General features: G+C 45.0%; 1 protein-coding gene across 9 annotated transcripts in view; it reads right to left on the bottom strand.

The window, feature by feature from the left end:
* The window catches only part of IKZF1 (IKAROS family zinc finger 1), a 105,338-nt gene that overhangs the window by 70,861 nt on the left and 14,695 nt on the right, over positions 1-19,782 (bottom strand). For all 9 annotated transcript variants that reach the window (XM_084857694.1, XM_084857693.1, XM_084857696.1 and 6 more), the window contains exon 2: positions 12,775-12,828. In XM_084857694.1, coding sequence (XP_084713820.1) covers positions 12,775-12,828 — 54 coding nt within the window. The remainder of the gene's footprint in view (positions 1-12,774; positions 12,829-19,782) is intronic.

The following is a 19,782-nucleotide window of genomic DNA, read 5'->3' on the forward strand; positions in this document are numbered from 1 at the left end:
TAATCACTGCAAGGTGGCCAAGGGTGCTGTGTGTGCTTTCTCTCCCTATTACACATCTTTCCATTGCTCTGCAGCCACCTGCACTTCCTGAACTGAAAATGCCCCATGGGAGGAATTGCCTCATGATGGCGCCACAGAGATTATTGTACAATGAAAGACAGGACACTTGTGTACACTCCCCAGCCACCTCACAAGTAAGGTAAGCACAAGAACTCCAAACCCAACCACTGAGAATTTCTCTGAAATTTCTCCTCCTTTGAATTTGTTTTTTGAAGCAATTTTTCTTTTATCAAATTGAATGAGAATGATCAAAAAATGTGGGAGAAATTTTCGGCACAGCACTAATCTATACCTCTTTGTAGAATAGAGGGGTAACAGTTATAACGTGCAATACTCTAACCACATACTCCAGAGTCTTGTCAATTCTACAGAAATTGCAGGACATTGTACACTTCACTTGCATAAACTAGCCCTAAACAGAAGCCAAAATCCAGCATTGTACAGCTGGGTATTCCTAAACTCTGTCCCAACACCTCCTGTCAGAAAATAAAGAGTTTGTTTCTCCAGCCTGTGTATCTCTCAGCACAACCTTTCTTTTGAGAAAATAAAGCTTATTCACAGTGATACATGTTGGCTCCTCTTCTCTTGGACGCCAGAGCATGATATTTCATATTTCATGCCTTAACTTCATCTACGTTGTTAGACCCTGATAAGTTCACAACTGCGGGGCAATTTTAGAGATATGTAATCACACTAACATTTTCTAGCAGATGACTTTCAAAGTGGAAAGATGGGGGGGGGGAATAGCCATTCTCCATTTAATTTCTAAGAGGCATGTCCAGAATATTAACTGGGGCTAGGTAGGCAATTGCAAAGCGAGAAGCGAATATTGGGTCAAAAATACTTAAATGCCATCTAAACGTCTGGAGTCCTAAATGTTTTCTTTTCCTGCTTGATCAAGATGAACACAAAAGAAGCACTTTCATTCACCTGCATGCATTTGATTTGGAATGTCTGTTTAAATATTGCCTTTTCCTACAAAATGTTGATGTAGGATTCTTGGGAGTTCCTATGCCTGCCATTGCCACACAGAGAGAGAGAGAGAGCTTGGAGAGCCTTGTTCTAGTCCTTGCAATCATTCTTTCAGACTATTTATTTATTGTTTTATGCTGCTCCTCAGCCAAAAAGGCTCTCAGAGTAGCTTACATACAGTCAAATTAGACAAGACAATCCCTGCCCAGAGGCTTACAATCTAAAAAGACATGGCAAACAAGGAAAAAAGAATGGGAAGTGAAGAGCAAAAAAAAAATTATTTTAGCAGGGCTGGTGGAATGGCCCTGCACTCCCTCTCATCTCTCACAGAACAGTAACAAGCACATTAGAAGGGTGATGTGGGATGCCTAAGCTAAAAGGGAAAAGTGAAGCCTTAAGTTGCTGCCCTGTCCTAGACTTCACCCCTCTGTTTATGGCAGGTGTCGACAAGCATACGAAGAGGAAGCTGTTAACATAATGAGAGTTGAACATTTGGTTCCACAACACTAGCACATTGATGTCACGCTACAAGAGGCCTCAAAGGGCACAGTGGAGCTCACCCAGGCCCGGTCTAAGCTAAAGTTAGTTATTACTAACAGCCCAATCACATGCATGCTGATTCAGAAATATGTTCCTGGGGGTTGGATCCAGACTTAAGTCATACTGAGAGGAGACATATTGAAATCAATGGGACTTAAGGTAGTCATGACTAACTTAAGTCCTATAGTTTCAATAGGTCTACTCCAAGAATGACTAAGTCTGGATCCAACCCAGAGTGTTCTGTGGTACTTCCTTACTCCCATGTTGTGTGTCATTTGCTCCACTGATTTCAAATAAGAGCTGAAAGCCCTCTACTGAGAACTTTCAGCTTGAATTTTTTGGCGTGTGTGGGGGATTTAACACAAAATACCTCTCTCATCTTTTTTCACTGCTGGAAGTTTCACAGCAGCCACCAGTCATCCAGAGAAGCACCATTTTGTCACCAGTAAGCTGCCCTTGTGTTCCCATTTTGCACACCACCACCCCCTGCCAAATTGCCAAAATGTCCCATTTTTTGCTACCTGCAAATGGGATTGAGAAAAGGGGGGGCATTGCAGCTCACCCTTAGTTTCAATGGGTCTTTGTCACAACTAACTTCAGTTGGATCAGGGCCAACATGAACTCTGAGAAGAGAAAACCAAATATCTGAAATGTGTATGTTCATGCTGACAGATTAAAATAATACTTAGCTTAGCACTCATATGTTCCAAGATAATATATTCATATATTATCTCAGTAATCCTTGCAACAAGCCTGTAAGGTAGGCCAGTGTTATAGCCACATTTAATGACATTTAGGGAGCAATCCTATGGCCACTAGACAATGTCTAGAGGGCCATAGGATATGCTCTTTTCCAGGAACCGACCTCAGAGCCCATGCTCCAAGGTCGGTTCCCGGAAAACCTACCTCCCCCCACATCCATGCTGCCTTGGAGGCAGTGCAGAGATGCTCCATCCTCCGCGCTCAGAAGAGGAGTGCAAAGTGACTGAAAAGGGCTGGGGCTGTTCCAGGGTGGGGAGAGCGGAGATGCGTGTATGACACATCCTATGTGTCGTACATGCAGCCCCTTCTCCCCATTGGCCCCCTGCAGCTAGAGAGGCGAAAACAGCTGTCTAGCGGAAAATAGCAGGGCAGGAGAGGCGTGGAGGGAACGATCCCCCCTTCCCCGTGCCAAACCTGCCTTGCTTTGGATAGGCGGTCGCCTCTGAGTTCAGAGGCAGCCACCTATCTTGATAGGATTGCACCCTTACAGTCCTTTTAATAATTTGTAGGTGTTATTTTTTATCTGCTGGCTCTCCTGGTTTTATCCTTATGGATTTATTTTTTTAATTGTTTGTACTGTGTTGCATTTTATTGTTGTTACTGACTGTTATGCATCACCTCATGGTGAACGGCAGGATATAAATCTAATAAATAAATACATGTTGCAAATAGTGGGGGGCACTGAGGCTAAGAAAGAGGCCTTACCTACGGCCACCTAGACAGAGGTGATACACAGCAGGATCAACAGAGACTAGGGCTGTAATTCTTAACAGAGCACAAAGTTAAGCCTTGTTGAATTTGTGGGACACATTGAAGATATGGCTGTAGGAGAAGGAAGTGGCAACCTGACCTCTATGGGTTTTCAAGGAAGGTGGGCCACAGGTAATGCCTCAGAAGGAGCAGCTGGTTGTCTCGGTGTGTGTATGGAGAAGACACCTTGATGAGGCTATGTGTGCTGACAGGCTGAGGAGGAGAAGCAACAGAAATGGGGACTATTTTAAACTGAGGCCTACTCAGGAGACAATGAAGTGATAGCAGCTATCAAGGAGCTCAGGGGAGTAGAGGGGGCTATAGGGACAACAGAATAATAGTTGTCTCTTCCATGTAGAACCTATTGAAATCGATGGGCTGTCAGTTGACTAAAGGGACAATCCTATGCTAGTGTAAACAGAAAAAAGGCCTATAACTCTCAGCATGCCCCAACCAGAAAAGCTGACTGGGGCAGGCTGGACATTGTAGGCCTTTTTTTCTGCCTAAACTTGCATAGGATTGCACCCTAGGTTGATTAAGTTGATCCCAACTATCCCAAAAGACAATAAACAAGAGGGGTGTGTGTGTGTATTTCCACTGCAGGGCTAGGCATCCCTCTTTCGTTGGTTGTGTTGAAGCCAATCCAGAAATTAAAGAGAACAGAAAGAAACAGCAGGGCAAACACTTGCTGCACCAGTCAGATAATATCATCTCTGCACCTTCTGCACTGATGCCACACACTGTTCGGTTAAATGTGTGTCAGCACTGCTGCACCTCCAGTTTAGCATGGTAATGGCTTGCCTCATAAATATTGCCTTCAGGAGAGGGACAGAAGTGTGAACTCTGAGCTTATCATGAAGCCTAGGGAGTTCCTTCAGGAGCTAGCAATGGCCATATTCCAAGAAGTGGGAACAGATGTGCCATTCTTGTCTCATTTACATTCGCTGGCTTGTTTATCTGCTGCCTCAAGCAAGCTTGAATCCAAATCTGCCTTAAGTCAGGGATCAATTCTCTTCTCTTTATAACCACTAAAATTATGCCATCTTGGTTTGTTTTTCATCCAATCTTGCCAGTATTACACACACGCCCAGAGGCATGCGAGTCACTTCCCTGTAATGTGATCCTGTGGCATTTGGGAAGTTTGTATGTATATGTTAGGGGGTAATGAACGGCTCCTGTACATAAGAACTCTGTCCCGCCACCATCAGAGGCATGTTTGGTGGGGATGGGAAAGATGGCCTTTTTGGTGGCTGCTCCCAGGCTCTGGAACTCAGAACCAAGAGAGGCTAGATTTCCCCCCTCTCTGTTGTCCTTCCACCAGCAGGCAAAGATCTTTATTCAGGCAGGCCTGTGGCATAAAAACTAGTCTGTTATAGAATCATAAAATAGTAGGGTTGGGAGGGCCATCGAGTCCAACCCCCTGCTCAATCCAGGAATCCAAGTCAGAGCATCCCTGACAGATGGCTGTCCAGCCTCTAGGGATGAACGAAAGTCACTTACCTTTTCGAAGGGTGACATTCGTGGGGGGGGGAGCGCTCCGTCCCTCCCCCCGAAATTCTGGCCAGGGGGGGAGGCGCTCCGTCCTTCCCCCCCGAATCCTGGCCGGCCGGCTCCGCTCTGCAGGGATTCTGCGGAGCCGCCGGCTGGCTCCGCCAGTGGCCGGACATCCGGCCGCTGGCTAGCAGGAACGCAAATGGCGGCGGCCGTAGCCGCCACCATTTGCGTCCCTGCAGTCAGCCGTGATAGGCTATGTAAATGTTTACGTAGCCTATCATGGCTGATTGAAAAGAAAAACACACACGCATGTATGTATGCAAATGGCGGCGCCCATGGGCCGCCCATTTGCGTTCCTTATTTTGGCACGTCTTAGTCTACGTAAACATTTACGTAGACTAAGACGGCGAAAATAAGGGGAACGTAAAATAGCGTAGACACTATTTTCGCCGTCTTAGTCTACATAAATGTTTACGTAGACTACGACGTGCCAAAATAAGGAATGCAAATGGCGGCGACCATGGGCGCCGCCATTTGCATACATGCGTGTGTGTTTTTCTTTTAAATCAGCCGTGATAGGCTACGTAAAGATTTACGTAGCCTATCACGTTTTTTTTTTTTTTAAACTGGAAATGGCGGCGGCGGCGGCAGCCGGTCAGAAGACCGGCTGCCGCCGCCGAACCGCCGCTGGAGCTGCTGCCGCCAGGAAGATCCGCCCAAGGTAAGTCCCGTCCCAGGGGTGGGTGGGGCAGACCGTTCGGCCAGCGATTTCGGGGGGCTGAATGCGCTGGCATTCGGCCTCCCCGAGATCCGTGGCGGAATTCTCTGACATCCCTACCAGCCTTGTCTTGAACGCCACCAGTGTGGGAGAGCCCATTACCTCCCTAGGTAATGGGTTCCATTGTCGTATTGAGAGCAAGTTTTTCCTGATGTCCAGCTGGAATCTGGCTTCCTGTAACTTGAGCCCATTATTCCGTGTCCTGCACTCTGGGATGATCGAGAAGAGATCCTGGCCTTCCTCTCTGTGACAACCTTTCAAGTACTTGAAGAGTGCTATCATATCTCCCCTCAGTCTTCTCTTCTCAAGGCTAAACATGCCCACTTCTTTCAGTCTCTCTTCACAGGGCTTTGTTTCCAGTCCTCTGATCATCTTTGTTGCCCTCCTCTGAACCCTCTCCACTTTGCCTGCATCCCTCTTAAAGTGTGGTGCCCAGAAGTGGACACAGGTACTCCAGATGAGACCTAACCAGTGCTGAGTAGAGGGGAACTAGTACTTCCTGGGTTTTGGAAGCTATGCTTCCATTAATGCAGCCCAAAAGAGCATTTGCCTTTTTTGTAGCCACATCACATGGTTGGCTCATATTCAGCTTGCGATCGTCAACAATTCCAAGATCCTTCTCGCTTGTAGTGTTGTTGAGCCACGTATCCCCCATCTTGTAACTGTGCATTTGGTTTCTTTTTCCTAGGTGCAGAACTTTGCATTTATCCCTATTAAATGTCATTCTGTTGTTTTCTGCCCAGCACTCCAATCTATCAAGATCACTTTGAATTTTGTTTCTATCTTCCAAAGTATTAGCTATCCCGCTCAGTTTTGTGTCATCTGCAAATCTGATCAGCATTCCCTGCACCTCCTCCTCCAAGTCATTAATAAAAATGTTGAAGAGCACTGGGCCCAGGACTGAGCCCTGCGGTACCCCACTCATGACCTCTCCCCAGTTTGAGAAGGTCCCATTGATAAGCACTCTTTGAGTCCGATTCTGTAGCCAACTGTGGATCCACCGGATCGTTGTTTCATCTAGTCCACTTTGAGCTAGTTTGCTCATCAGGATATCATGGGGCACTTTGTTGAAAGCTTTGCTGAAGTCAAGGTATATTATGTCTACAGCATTCCCACGGTCCACAAGGGAGGTTACTTGATCAAAAAATGAGATCAGATTTGTCTGGCAGGACTTGTTCTTGACAAATCCATGTTGGCTTCGAGTAATCACTGCATTGTTTTCAAGGTGCTTACAGATGGCAGAAGGGCGCGGGGTTAATTAGTTGGATGCTGTGTAAAATTTCTTTTATCGTTGTGGTTTTAATTGTGTTCCAATGGATCTGTTTTTATGTTACATTTTAATTACAATGTTGTTTTTAACCTGTATTTTATTATTGTTAGCTGCCTTGAGCACCATGTTTGGTGGAAAGGTGGAGGTATACTTAAATAAATAAATAATAAACCAGCCATTGTGCACATTTGGTGTGCTTTAAGAGGGAATGGTGTACATTTCCCGGTCAATACTTTCCAACTGGCCTTAGGGAATGTTGATATCTCAACAACATTTTGTACATTTTCCAGTCAATATGCTGAATCTCCAACAGGCTATGGAGAATGTGCAGATCTCAACAGGGTTTTGTACATTCTGCAGACATCAGATGGATCCAGGATCTGCTTTCCGTGACGGGAAGAGACCTTTCACAAGAGGAAGGGCTCCATTCATGGAAGGTCCCTCCACCCAATTTTGGGAGATCCCCTGCTCCCTCCCCCATGACACAACAGCTCAATCCATTCAGCAGGATCTCCTGACTCTCTGTGTAGCATTTTCAGGGGGCTGGAGGGGCTGCCACAGGAAATACAAATACTTATCTGCAGGATATGCTTTGTTCTGTGTACAGAGGATCCTGCTTTCAGTTAGGTTAGGGAACTGGAATAATAGGGGGAAAGAAGGGCAGGGGATAATGGGGTGACTGATCTTTGTTCATGACATTGCTATAGTTATGAAGTATAATAAAACACCCACAGTGAATACTCTTAAAATGCACTGAGGCTCCTTTCGTTAGTTTGTTTTGCAATTTAATCTTGCATGTATCTAAAAGCAGGCCCTCTGAACTTTGGTGTGAATCTTTTCCTGCATCTTTAAACCTCATGACCCTACCCCACTATTAAAATGCAAAATGGCGCCCTTGATCCACCCTCCCCTATTTCAATCAATTTAAAAATGAAAATGATTTCCCTGACATGTACTCCATATGTGTGCTTCTCACAAGCTTTTAAAATGGAATTTCCTCTCTTATCTGCTTCTTTCACACAAAGGATTATGGGCCAAAACAGACATTAGTTGAAAAATGTAGCTGGCAGCAAACAAGTAACAATTTTGCAATAGAAACTGCAGATGTGGGCCCCTGATGCAGATTGAGTCCAGAGCAGGGGAGTAAAGGGTTAAAGCCCCTACTCCCCACGCTAGGGTTCGAGGTTTGGGTTGCCTGTGTCTCCTCTAGAGTGAAAATGAACAAAAGACTTGGCTGCTAGCTATGTTTTTAAGGTGATGTCTGTTTTGGCATCAGGTAGACTTGCAAGGCAACCGGCCAGGGGCTATACTACTCCAAACTGCCTACAAAATGGAAGAGAAACTGTGGGCAGGTGGGTTTCATTTTCCATAAGGAGTCTGTGCCATTGAAGTTAAAAAATTTGTACTGCCAGCAAAATTACCACATGAGGTAGGAGAATTCTTTCCAACCTTAAGGTACAGGGACAGAGGAACAGGAGGTATGGGATGAAGAACTACAAGCTCAGGACTACACACAGAGCAGCTGAATTATCCCCACCCCACACTCTCAAATTAAGGAAGGGACATTTCCCTCTTCCCCTTATGGTCACATCCAGCTGGAAGGGGTAGTGTTACCTTGGCAGAGGGGTAGGGAGGAGGGATTTATGAAATTTAGGTTCCAGTCATAGCCCCTGGTGTTCTTTTTCTAGACATTTGTGAAATCTGAGGGTGAAAATAAGCTCTTATATTGGCAATTGTATGTTAGCAGAGATAATGGGAATGTCGGAGCACTACAGGTGAAGATCAGTAAGCAGGAGGGCAGGGTGCACAACTCACCCCTACCCCGAGATTATTGATTCTCCCCTGCAAATGCCATCCTGGCAGCTGCTTATCCACAGCCAAGCTTACTTCCAGTTTCAGTCCAGCTACAGAAAAAGGCTATTAAAAGTAGACAGGGGGATTTGTGGGGGAGAATTGGTGGATGGGAGAAAATTAAGTGCGCACACACATGTCCACTGAATCTCCCCTGCAATGCCTCCACTATGAGGCAGTGTTCCCACATTTCCTTCATAATGTCTAATTGTGCCCAAACACAGCATAGGAATCAAGAGTTTTAGGTCTTGGAAGTGCATCACAATGGCATTTGCACACTGGATAAGGGCTGAAAATAGGCTATGGATAGCATAATTCACAGTGTAAGTGAATCCTTCTCCCCGACTCCCCACCACCCTCTGGCTTAATGGCCAAGGAATTTTTCTCACAGACCCTCTTGTTATATCTCCCCTTTGGCAACCCTAGCTATTTATTTTCAGCTCTGGGCCTATTTCACAAATGTTAAAATTCACTAGAGTTTGTACGCCAGCAGAAGATCATTTGCAGCAAAAGTATCTTCCTGCCACCTCTGTTCTGGTGAAAACAGAATCAGTTTGTCAAAAAAGAAAAGGAAGAAGAACCCAAGCACACACTTTACATCGAATGTAAAGGTGAGATTCGGTAGGAGAATGGTCTTTATTTGTTGACTTAGTGAAAAATCAACACTCCCGTAATGAATTCATTCAGCTACTTCCTTCCGGGTAAAGGCAGGCCATAAAGAAGGTGAAGAATGTCACCTCCTCCAGCATGTGAGTCAAGGCGGCCACCAGTCCCCTGGAAATTTAGGCCACAGTGTATAGAGCAGTGGCGCTGCTGCTAACTAGTAGTTCTAAGAAAATAAGAGTCATTAGTTCACATTCAGTGTCCAACAGTAGCCAGCTTAGCTCCCTCTGGGAAACTACAAGCTCACCAACAAATGATGGCCAGGCTCTGTTGTTTGTCCCCAGTATCTGGTATTCAGAGGAATACTGCCTTTGCACACAGAGCTCCCATTTAACTATCATGGCTCACAGCTGTGGATAAACCTAACCTTCTATCACATGGGGGCAGAACCTCTTTCAGCTAAGGACTGAACTCCATTTCGGAGAAGCTCTTTTGGGCCACATTACAGTGGTGGGCGAGGCCAGAGGAAAAAGGGGGCAGGGCTAAAGGCAAAAGGGGCAAGGCCAAACATACCAGCATATTTTACCTTATAGCTCTTACTGCCAGTCACAAAATGCCTTAAGAGAAGCATTTCAACTGTTTAGAATGGAGAAAAACTGCACAAAAGCTGGGAAACCTCAAACAGTTGGTGGTTGGGGGCAAGGCCTAGGGAAGGGCCATAACTTTCTGGGAACCCTGGAGGGCTGGATTTGGCTCCCAGGTCTTGGGTTCTGCACCCTGCTCTATGAATTTGTCTAACCTGAAAGTGTTGTTGGTATAATTGGTTGGTCTTCATGGAGATGTGGGTTACATACAGCAGGGATGGGGAATGTGTGCCTCTCTTGATGTGGTTGGACTGCAAGTCCCATCATCCCTCACCATTAGCTATCCTAGCTTGGGATGATGGGGGGTGTAGTCGAACAACATCTGGAGACCCACACATTCCCCATCCCTATCATAGAGGTTCAATGGTGGGAGTTAAGACGCTTCTAGATAGATAACTACTTGGTTTTTAGAACAGTGGATGTCTGATATCTGAGTAAGTTCTTCCTCTCCTAATATCCAGCCTGCTGAAGCCCTGCACAGCTTGGCTTTCGCCCCCACCCTAATCCCCACCCGCTCCCTCTTATGCAGGTGTCTCTACAGGAAACCACAGACAAGAGGAAATACTGCAAAAATGGTACTTCATCTCCTCCTCGGCTTGGTTTTAGCGGGATTTGCCACTCACTTAGACATATGCCTTTAAGTTTCACTCAAAAGTTCTCTCTCTCTTTCTCAATCCACTTGAAACTTTGAATTAAGACAAGTCTGCACAATATGCGGCAAAAGGCGAATGCAGCTCATCCGTCATGTACTGGGGCTTGGCAACAACCTTATTTTAGCTGTCTCTGGCAAGCAGCAAAAACAGGAGGTTTGTTGGCATTGGTGGGCTGCCCCAAAATCTACAGAAAAACTGCATTTGGCATGGTGGGTGCAGATTGCACAGGCCCAAATTGGAAATGCAACTGTGGGCCAAATCTGGAAGTTAAGAATGAGTGTGCAGACATGTGTGTGTCTGCGTATCTACATGCAGAGGGAAGGAAAGCTTGGATGACTTTACATTCATTTCTCCCAAATAGGGAAAAGAGACACTTGGGGAAACAATGCAGGAGATTTTTTTTCCAAAGCTGCCATAATTGCAGATGATTCTATCCACAAATTTATAGGCAAATCCAACTCAGAGTGAACCAGGTTTTGAACCAAAGAATGGTGACTTGTAGTAGTAGAATTATATTTGCTTTTACAGTTTGAGAGGGTTTTATGTTATTAAAAACCATAATTTTAAACAAATAAACAAAAGGGGCAGCCTGGAAAATGTCTTACCACTGGTGCTGCGACCTGGTAAAAACATTCATCCTGTTTCAATTTATAATCTAGAATGGGCAAATAAGGGTGTGATGGCCTTGTGTTTGGGGATTCTCCGGGCTCCAGGTGCCATTCCATGTCATCCAAGAAGTCTTATGGACTGGCTAGGGCCTGGATATCTTCTGGGAAGTATAACTTCTGGGAAACCTAGCTACATTTGCTAGCACTTCCAAGATCAGGTTGCTAAACAAGACACTCCTTCTTACAGGCTTTGCTGTAGAGGCATGGTGAAAGACCTTGACCTTGGCAGCTGAACCTGGATGAAAGAGAATACCTAAGCTGACCTTCTTCCCACTGTGTGTGGCTCCAGTTGCCAGCTCTCCAAGTCTTTTCCACAGTCCTCAGAAGCATAGGCAGTGGTGTAGCGGAGCCCGGGCTCACAGCGATACAGCACCAGCACTTTTTTAGTAGCAGCGATGCTGATGTCATGTGCTGCCGGGAGACTTCCCGGTTCCCTCTGGGCTAAGCTGCAATCCTCACAGTAGCTGCGGGGGGAATTATTTTCCCCAGCAACAATATATTGTTCCCTGTTCTAATGCAAAGTACTTTGGGGAGGCCTGGCCTTGAATGAGCAATTAAGACCTATTAGCTTTACGGAAGACCTGCTCCTGGTGGAGATGAAAACTGGAAGAACTGGTTTGTTGATATGGATCAACGCAACTGCCTGCATTTTTGGACTCTCCTTGTGGGTGTGGCTATGGGGACTGTCATGATGAGTGCCTGCACTTCAAAATTTACCACTACACCACTGAGCATACATGGCAGGTGTACCAGGAATGTAAGAAAGCTTCCAGGTCTCAGCAGCCTACGTGAGAGCCTAGGGTGGCCAAGCGTCCTACATTACCAAGGACAGTCCTCTATTTGAAGGTATCCTCTACGTGATGGGCTGTCCAGCCCATGTTTGGTTTAAAGTCAAAGATCCACAAGAAGGCAATGCTAGAACCTTCAAGTTGCCTTTCCACACTTAGAAACTGGATGGCAGCCCTAGTCTGCCTTCCCCACTATAGTGAAATGGCTTGTATTTCTGTTGAAATTATAGTAATTGTTTCTAAATGTGCATCTATATATGTAAATTAAAATGTGCAAATGTTATGCAAATCAATGCCTTCTTTTGTCCCCTTTTCTGGTGATGCCTTTCCTCTTTTTTGGCCACCCTACTTGAGGCCCAAAGCGCTGGTGCGTCCACAACTCGCACACTACATTCTGCTTCATCACACAGAAATGCATCTGTGGTTCTACTGCATGGAAACCTAGGTGGTACATCTTTGGTTTTTATCCTAAAATTGAAGTCACAGAAACTTTAGAGAAATATCAGTAATTTGACAGGAAAGGTATATTAAAAAGAAAACAAATACCTCCTCTCACCCCAGTTTATATTTGCTACGGTCAGTGTGTTGGGGTTTGAGAAAATATGACACTGATGTAAAGCTGGCCATGAATCCAGAACATGCCCCGCAGATTGATGTGCCGATATAGCAAGGAAGACTGAACTGTCCCCCTCCCTCTTCTTGGGCTCCTTTATTTCTTTATGTAAAGTTACTTAAAAAGAAATCCATGCACTATTGGGTTTGATATGAAGTGATAAAACATTAATTATATCCTGATTTCCACTCTGGCAATACAAAAGACCCAAAGCAATCACACTGACAATAATAACAGTACTGTGTTTTGGTAGAAAACCAAATGGATCTGAGGTTGGAGGGGTTCCTTCCCCACTCCTTTCCCAGTCATGTTGTTTAGCAGATCTCACCTGAAACTTGAGACATATCTTGAGCCCCATCTGTTTCCATTTTCCTTAAGTTATCTGAAAGAAAGAGAAAAATAAAAGCCTTAAGTTTAATATGAAATACAAAATCACAGGAGAGAAAGAAAGAGAGATAGATCGGGAGAAGAGAGGGAGAAAGGGGAAAAACATCTTTGCTATTTAACTATGAGATTATCTGGCAGGACTAATGTATTATTTTTCTCTCTTTCCCATCCTGCATACTTGTGGGGGTATCAGGCTGGCACAGACCTTGATCCTTTTAAAAAGAGCATTACAAAGATTTATAAAAATATCATTACAAGCACAGGAGGACCAAATTTGTTATTTATTGTTAATTTCCTACTGCATAATAACCCAAAATGCAAACTGACTGCAACAAAATTAAGCAGAAAATTAAATGGCCCTGGGTCATTGTAGGCAAAGAATTCATTCTCTTGGCTGATCCATAGTTATGTTCTTTCTAATTTACTGAGCATGCATCGATGAACCTTGAGTCAGCTTGGTGACACGCGTACAATCAGCAATCAAAAAACGAAGCAATTTGCTGAAGAATGTCTCATTTACCCAGGCAGGCCTGCATATCTGAACAGCAACTGCCACTACCTCCATTAATAATGAATACACCTCAAGCAGTGGCAGATGGGCAAAACAGCCGCTTCAGTCTTTTGCCCTTCTCTTGCTCGGCAGTCCTTTGCTTTGAACCACAGTGGCTCCCTTCGACATGGGGAGAAGAGGTACTCCCCAAAATAGCAAAGCGAGCCCTGGAGAGAAAGGGAACCCAGGCCTTCCTGTTTCGCTGACAGCTGGCTCGGCTCCACAGATGGGTAACAAATACTGGGAAGCTGCTTGCCCTTCTGTTGCAACACGTAATGTTCCAAAGAATAAAGCTGCACAGTGACCACAAGCACCAGGGGGAAGCATGGCTGGGCTTAGTGAGGTAGAAGTAAAAAGTCAAAGCCTTTGCTCGGAATGCAAGACTACAGGTCTGAGGTCTCCAGAGCCTAGGGTGGACATCTGCTGGCGCTTTGGATAATAAATGCCTTGCTAAGGCAAGTACTCTCAAGTCTCAACACACCCCAGCAATGAACTCTCTAAGCACAGCGCCACCAACTCAGGTAACCTCTTTTCAGGAAAAAGCAGCTCAGACCAGGTTCTCACTAGTACACCGTTCCTTTAACGACAGAGACTTTTTGCAGTCTTTACGCTTAAGGCATCTCCTCCAGTGGTCTAGCTTTCTGGACTTTCAAAAGTTGCCACAGAAAGCCAGAGGTCAACCTTCACAAAGGAGCTGGAAAGAGAGGAGGATTTGCGGGCCAGTGTACAACATATGACCTAGTGCCATGTTGTTTTCTTGAAATGACTGCCCCAGTGTGGTGCACTGAAAGAGGCCTGCACAGCTGAACACAGCCACATATGGCAGCCCACCTGAGGCTTCACACACCTGTGGTTGCAGCTTTCCTCGGACCGTCAAAAGAGGCGCAGTCAAGCATCTGACAGGGCCAAAAAACATGGCTGTGGGCTGCATTTGGCTTGGTGGGTAAAAGGTTATGCAGCGTACTTTACACTTTACTACTTTACAGAGGACAGTCCTCTATTTGTAGGTGTCCTCTAGAAGAGCTAAAATGCAGTTCAGAACTCCTTTGAAGAAGAGCTGGTAGAAGAAATAAACAGGCCACCTAAGTTAGGCCCAAGACAGACAGACCTCCCTTTAGGAGTGGGTCTGGGGTTATTTTTCCCTCTGCTGTGGCTTCCCTTCACATTTACTCCTCTGGCCATATGCCTGTTTCTGACTCCATGCTGGATTCCACCCCTGCAACAGGTACAGGCTTTAGGTGTTTTTTCCCCCTTAAAAACATTTTCTTAGGCACCTGGCATGTTCAGCCATATATATGGTGCACGCGCACGCACACACACACGCACACACAGCGGGAAGAAACCTGCTGTTTTTATTGTTTTTACTGTTTTATGGTGTTTTTACCATTTTTAATACTGCATCGGTTTTTATTGTGTGCTTTATTGTTGCATGCCACTTTGGGAAGGCTCCTGTCCTGAATGGCAGCCAAGAAATAATGTAAATCAATCAAACAAACAAATTTTTACAGAACTCAGAAGAGGGTGGAGGGGGGAAGGAAGCAGTTTTATTATTGCTACGAGGTTCGGCCAATCAGCACACCGCTCCACCCAATCAGCACACTGCTCCACTGGCCTCTCCTGGATAAAGGAAGAAATGGTTGCTCCCTGGCATGATTTCCTTTTGAAATGTATATATCTGTCCTAAAGGGGCTGACTGCAAGCTCATCCCTCAAAGTTTGTCAGACTGTCTGTCTCTGGGCCTTAAGGTACCGGCCATATTGCTTCATTGCCAGTACTCAGCAATTTTAACCTACAGCTTCAGAGTCCACACAAACGCAATATAAAGTGAGAACTCAAAATGCCCCTCCATGCTGATTGGTCAACTCATGGCCAAAACAGACATTACTTTAAATCTGTATCTAGCAGATACAAATTTTAAAAAATTGGTACTGTAGAAGTAGGCACAGGGCCCCCAGTTCATACTGGGAGCCTAGCACGGAAGGTAGCGGGGGCCCTTTTAAGATCTGGATCAGGGGACCCTGTGCCTATTCTAAAGTAAAAATGAACGAAAGACATAGCTGCTAGACATAGATTTAAAGCAATGTCAGTTTTGGCCCCCAGTCTCTTTCACCTCCACCTCCTCTTGTTGGGAAATGAAATGCCTCACAGCTGGTTGTCTGAGATGGGAGGATGCTGTGCTGTTTCCATCTCAGGCACATGGCAGTCGGGTGCTTTCTTTCCAAGGTGATGAAGGCGCTGGCAACAGCAGCAGTTGAGAGAGGGCAGATGAGAAAGCAGGGCAAGAATGCTTCCGGCAGCTGAGTGCCTAAGATGGTGTTTCACTCCCTAACAGGAGGAGGAGACATCAGGGACCAGAACAGCCAGCCAGCATGGATGAGTGAGAGCACATACCAGCATTGGATTTGCTTACATGCTACAGAGCCACATATACGTAAAAGGAATCTCATATCACCGTGAGTGCACTTTGAGCTCTCTTCTTATTTTTTGTAGCACCCTCAGGGTTTTAGCTTTCTTCTTAAATGTTTCCATGCAAAAGTGTAAAATCACATAGTGACAGGCCAGAACCAAGGAGGCAGGTTATGTTCAGCTTGGCTTGAGAATCTTGGCCATCTGCTTCCAATCCCCTTCTTCATTCTGTCCATTTGGTTCTACGGGGAGGCACAGCCAGGTTTTTCGACAGGCGCCATTTTCTGCCCCCACTAGCTGGCACCACTAAGCTCTACGCACTATCCCACCAGGCTCCACCCATTGATCTGCTAGGCATCACCCCTTTTCTCCCAAGCACTGCCTCTGCATCTCAGGTTCAAACTAAACGTGATACTAAGTGCATCATTACAAACTCTGTCAACTTGTTTTATTTATTTAATGACAGATGCAGGGTCCCCAAGTGTTCAGTAGGATCCGAGTGTGCAAGGAGGGGAGGTTTAACCCTTCCCTTCCCAGATGTGAGCCTGATGAAAATAGCCCCCCGCCTTGCACAGCTTAGGAAAAAAGCTCCCATTGGTGCGAATGGGGCTTTTTTTAACCCCTAATTGCAGTGGGGGTAGGGGGGAGACTTTCATCAGCATCATGAGTGGGAAGAGAAGGGTTAAACCTCCCTTTCATGCATGTTGCAGTCCTTATGAAAACTGGGGGGCCCTAAACCCACTTTTTAAAAATCTGACATTTATTTATTTGATTTGTATCTTACCTTTCTACCAAAAAAATGGCACTCAAGGCAGTTAATGATGCATCAGTTCCTAATGATGCATCAACTATAATTTGATGCTCAAGGTCTGAGCTTCGGGAGACCCTGCAGCTCTATTTCATACCCAATAATTCAACAGTGGAGAAACATCTCTTGATGTTAATCTCAATGGTGGTTTAAGAAAGTAGTTCACACTTCCTCATGCTTCAAGTACAATACACAAATCTTTTAAGTATGTATAATTTTATGTGTGAAACATTTCCACTAATTTCATCTATTTAGAACAGAGGTGGGCAATTTGTGGCTCTCCAGATGTTTTGGTCTACAACTCTCATCATCCCTCAGCATTGGCTATGCTGGCTAGGGCTGATGGGAGATGCAGTCCAACAACATCTAGAGCGTTATGGGTTGCCCATTCCTGATTTAGATCATCTCACTCTATCCCTAAACATGAGCAGCAACAACTTTTCTGTCTCAATTATAAATCTGGTTAAGGTCACTGTGATTCTCATCTCACAGATGGGCAACAGAGGCTACCAGAAACTCAGTGCAAATATGTTGTTAACCCAAAATTATGGAGGATCAGACAACACATGAATAAACATGGGCTGAAGACCTATAGATCTTCTTCATCATCATCTTAATAATGCATGAAGGCTACACTTGGTGGTGTACAATAAACTTAAAAACCTCTGCCTGTGACTTAAAAATATTCTGCACAAGATGCCACAATATATTTTATTTATACCACTTGGACAGGACCAATCACGTAAGTCTTTCTTAACTGATGGTTACCCTCCTTCTTTGCTGGTGATGACTGGATGGGAAAAAGCAAGATGGTGCTCCCCTTTCCATGTACAGAAGCCGACTGGACTGGCAGTTGAATCTTTCTTCAATACTGTCAATGGGATGGCATCCTCCAGTGTACTAGAGGGCAGCAGACTAGCTTAGGCAGAGGAGGGCAGCCACCTCACTCCGCCCAATGGTAGGGCCAGCTCTGGGTGGGAAAAATGAATCCACATGACGGGTTGTGCCCACACAACTGCAGTATTCACATGCATACCACAGCTGTGTGGGGATTGTGCCATAAGATAAGTAGCTCCCATGCTGCATGGGCATAATTCAGCCAAAGTTATGCACTTTTAAGTGCTTAATTCAACAGGGAAGTTAAGCATGTCTTTTTAATTCTTTCCTGAAATCAATGGAATGTGAATGTACTTAACTTTGACTGGATTAGCCCATGCTCCAAATTTCTGTATTGTCTTTCCTTTATGTTTACATAGCTTTTCTTTCTGTCCATAAAAATTATATGCAGAGAGGCAGAACAGAAGCCCAGAATGGAGAGTTATCTTGTGCATATGGCACCATCTTTTTGACCTTTGTTGTGGATTTTTATGACAAAAAATGCTTTATAGCTGAATCTTCTCCACACCATCCTGCTATTATGGGAAACTCTTTTGGCAACTAATTACTACAATGTTTTTGTTTTCTACATTGTATCAAATTTCATTCTCTTCCAAACAATTGGTAAAAGCTTTTATCACACAGTAGCTTGGTCAACCTTGCCGACAAAGGTCCGTCTAATCAAAGCTATGGTTTTCCCAGTAGTAACGTATGGCTGTGAGAACTGGACTATAAGGAAGGCTGAGCGCCGAAGAATTGATGCTTTCGAACTGTGGTGCTGGAGAAGACTCTTACGAGTCCCCTGGACTGCAAGAAGGTCAAATCAGTCAATCCTAAAGGAAATCAACCCTGAGTGCTCTTTGGAAGGACAGATACTGAAGCTGAAGCTCAAATTTTGGCCACCTAATGCGAAGAGAACATTCTCTGGAAAAGACCCTGATGCTGGGAAAGACTGAAGGCAAAAGGAGAAGGGGACGGCAGAGGATGAGATGGCTAGATAGCATCACTGATGCAATGAATATCGACTTGAGCACGCTCTGGGAGAGAGCGCAGGACAGGAAGGCCTGGTGTGCTATGGTCCATGGGGTCACGAAGAGTTGGACACGACTGAACGACTGAACAACAAAGCTTGGTCAAAGTAAACAAGTTCATTTCTGCTCCACAACTTGCAACAACATTAGTTTCCCCTTTAAATTATTCCAAGTCAGCAATCAGTGGGAAATATACTGTATTTGATGGAAGGGAAAACCTGACATCTTCGAGTAAATGCATACTGCTCAAGGCTGAGTCACAAATTATGGGCGACATGATACAAACAAAGTTAAAAGTCCTCTTTTTGTTTGTAAGTCCTACTAATATCAGTGAGAGATATCACTGAAATCATGGAACTTAAAAGCACAAATCTTGGGCAGTACCGTGCCCTACATTTTTAAAGTATATGCCTATGGATATTTTTTTTTTACATGTTACACCTAAATGTTATGTATGAATAAGGCCAACATGTGTTTGGAAACACAAGGGAAGGGAAAAGCCTCTAGGAGTCAAACTATACATCAGGTTTGTCACACAGGATGCAGGCTTTAAAAAAAAATAGCCAACAGGGGGCCCCTGATCCAGATGGGGAACTTGGAGGGGGAGCTAGGGGGGCTTTAATCTTTTCCCGCTCTACTGTGGTCCTGATCCAGATTGGGCCCCCCACACCTGCTATTTGCATAAGAAAAAGCTCCCATTGGAGCTAATGGGACATTTCCCTCATTCAAATAGGTGGGGGTGGGTGGTCCAAATTGGGACCTCAGCAGGGGGCAAAGGGTTAAAGGTCCCAATCCAGATAATGATGCCCCCTGTGCCAGTTATTAATTTTGTTAGGGCACAATCCTATCCATGTTTAGACAGGAAAAAAGTCCTACAACTCCCAGCATGCCCCAGCAAGCATCTAGTTTGGTCCTGAGATGCAGCATTCTTAACATGCAGGTTCACACATACAGGCTTTTAAGATGAACAACACTTGCACACCTAAATATTGTAATTTGCGAAATGCAACATGCAGGAGTTTGCAGACATGTATATTGTACAGGTACACTCATCTGGGAGCCAGAATTGGCTCCAGCTCCTGGTCACAGCTTCCATATTTGCTGCTACACGATGTGTGAAATGGCCCTGAGAAGCCATTCACGTGTCAACCAAGCTTTCCTTGAATTTCTGAGCATATTTAAAGACTGGAGTGGCATGATTTTTGACAAAGTTAAGCAAACTAGGACACGCAGATTTCGGTGGGCGAGATTTAACCGCTTTGCACCTAAGCTGCAAGG

This window comes from Heloderma suspectum, chromosome 5 (genome assembly GCF_057233095.1).
Source record: "Heloderma suspectum isolate Gila_16-S chromosome 5, 16-S_ref, whole genome shotgun sequence".
NCBI lineage: Eukaryota > Metazoa > Chordata > Lepidosauria > Squamata > Helodermatidae > Heloderma > Heloderma suspectum.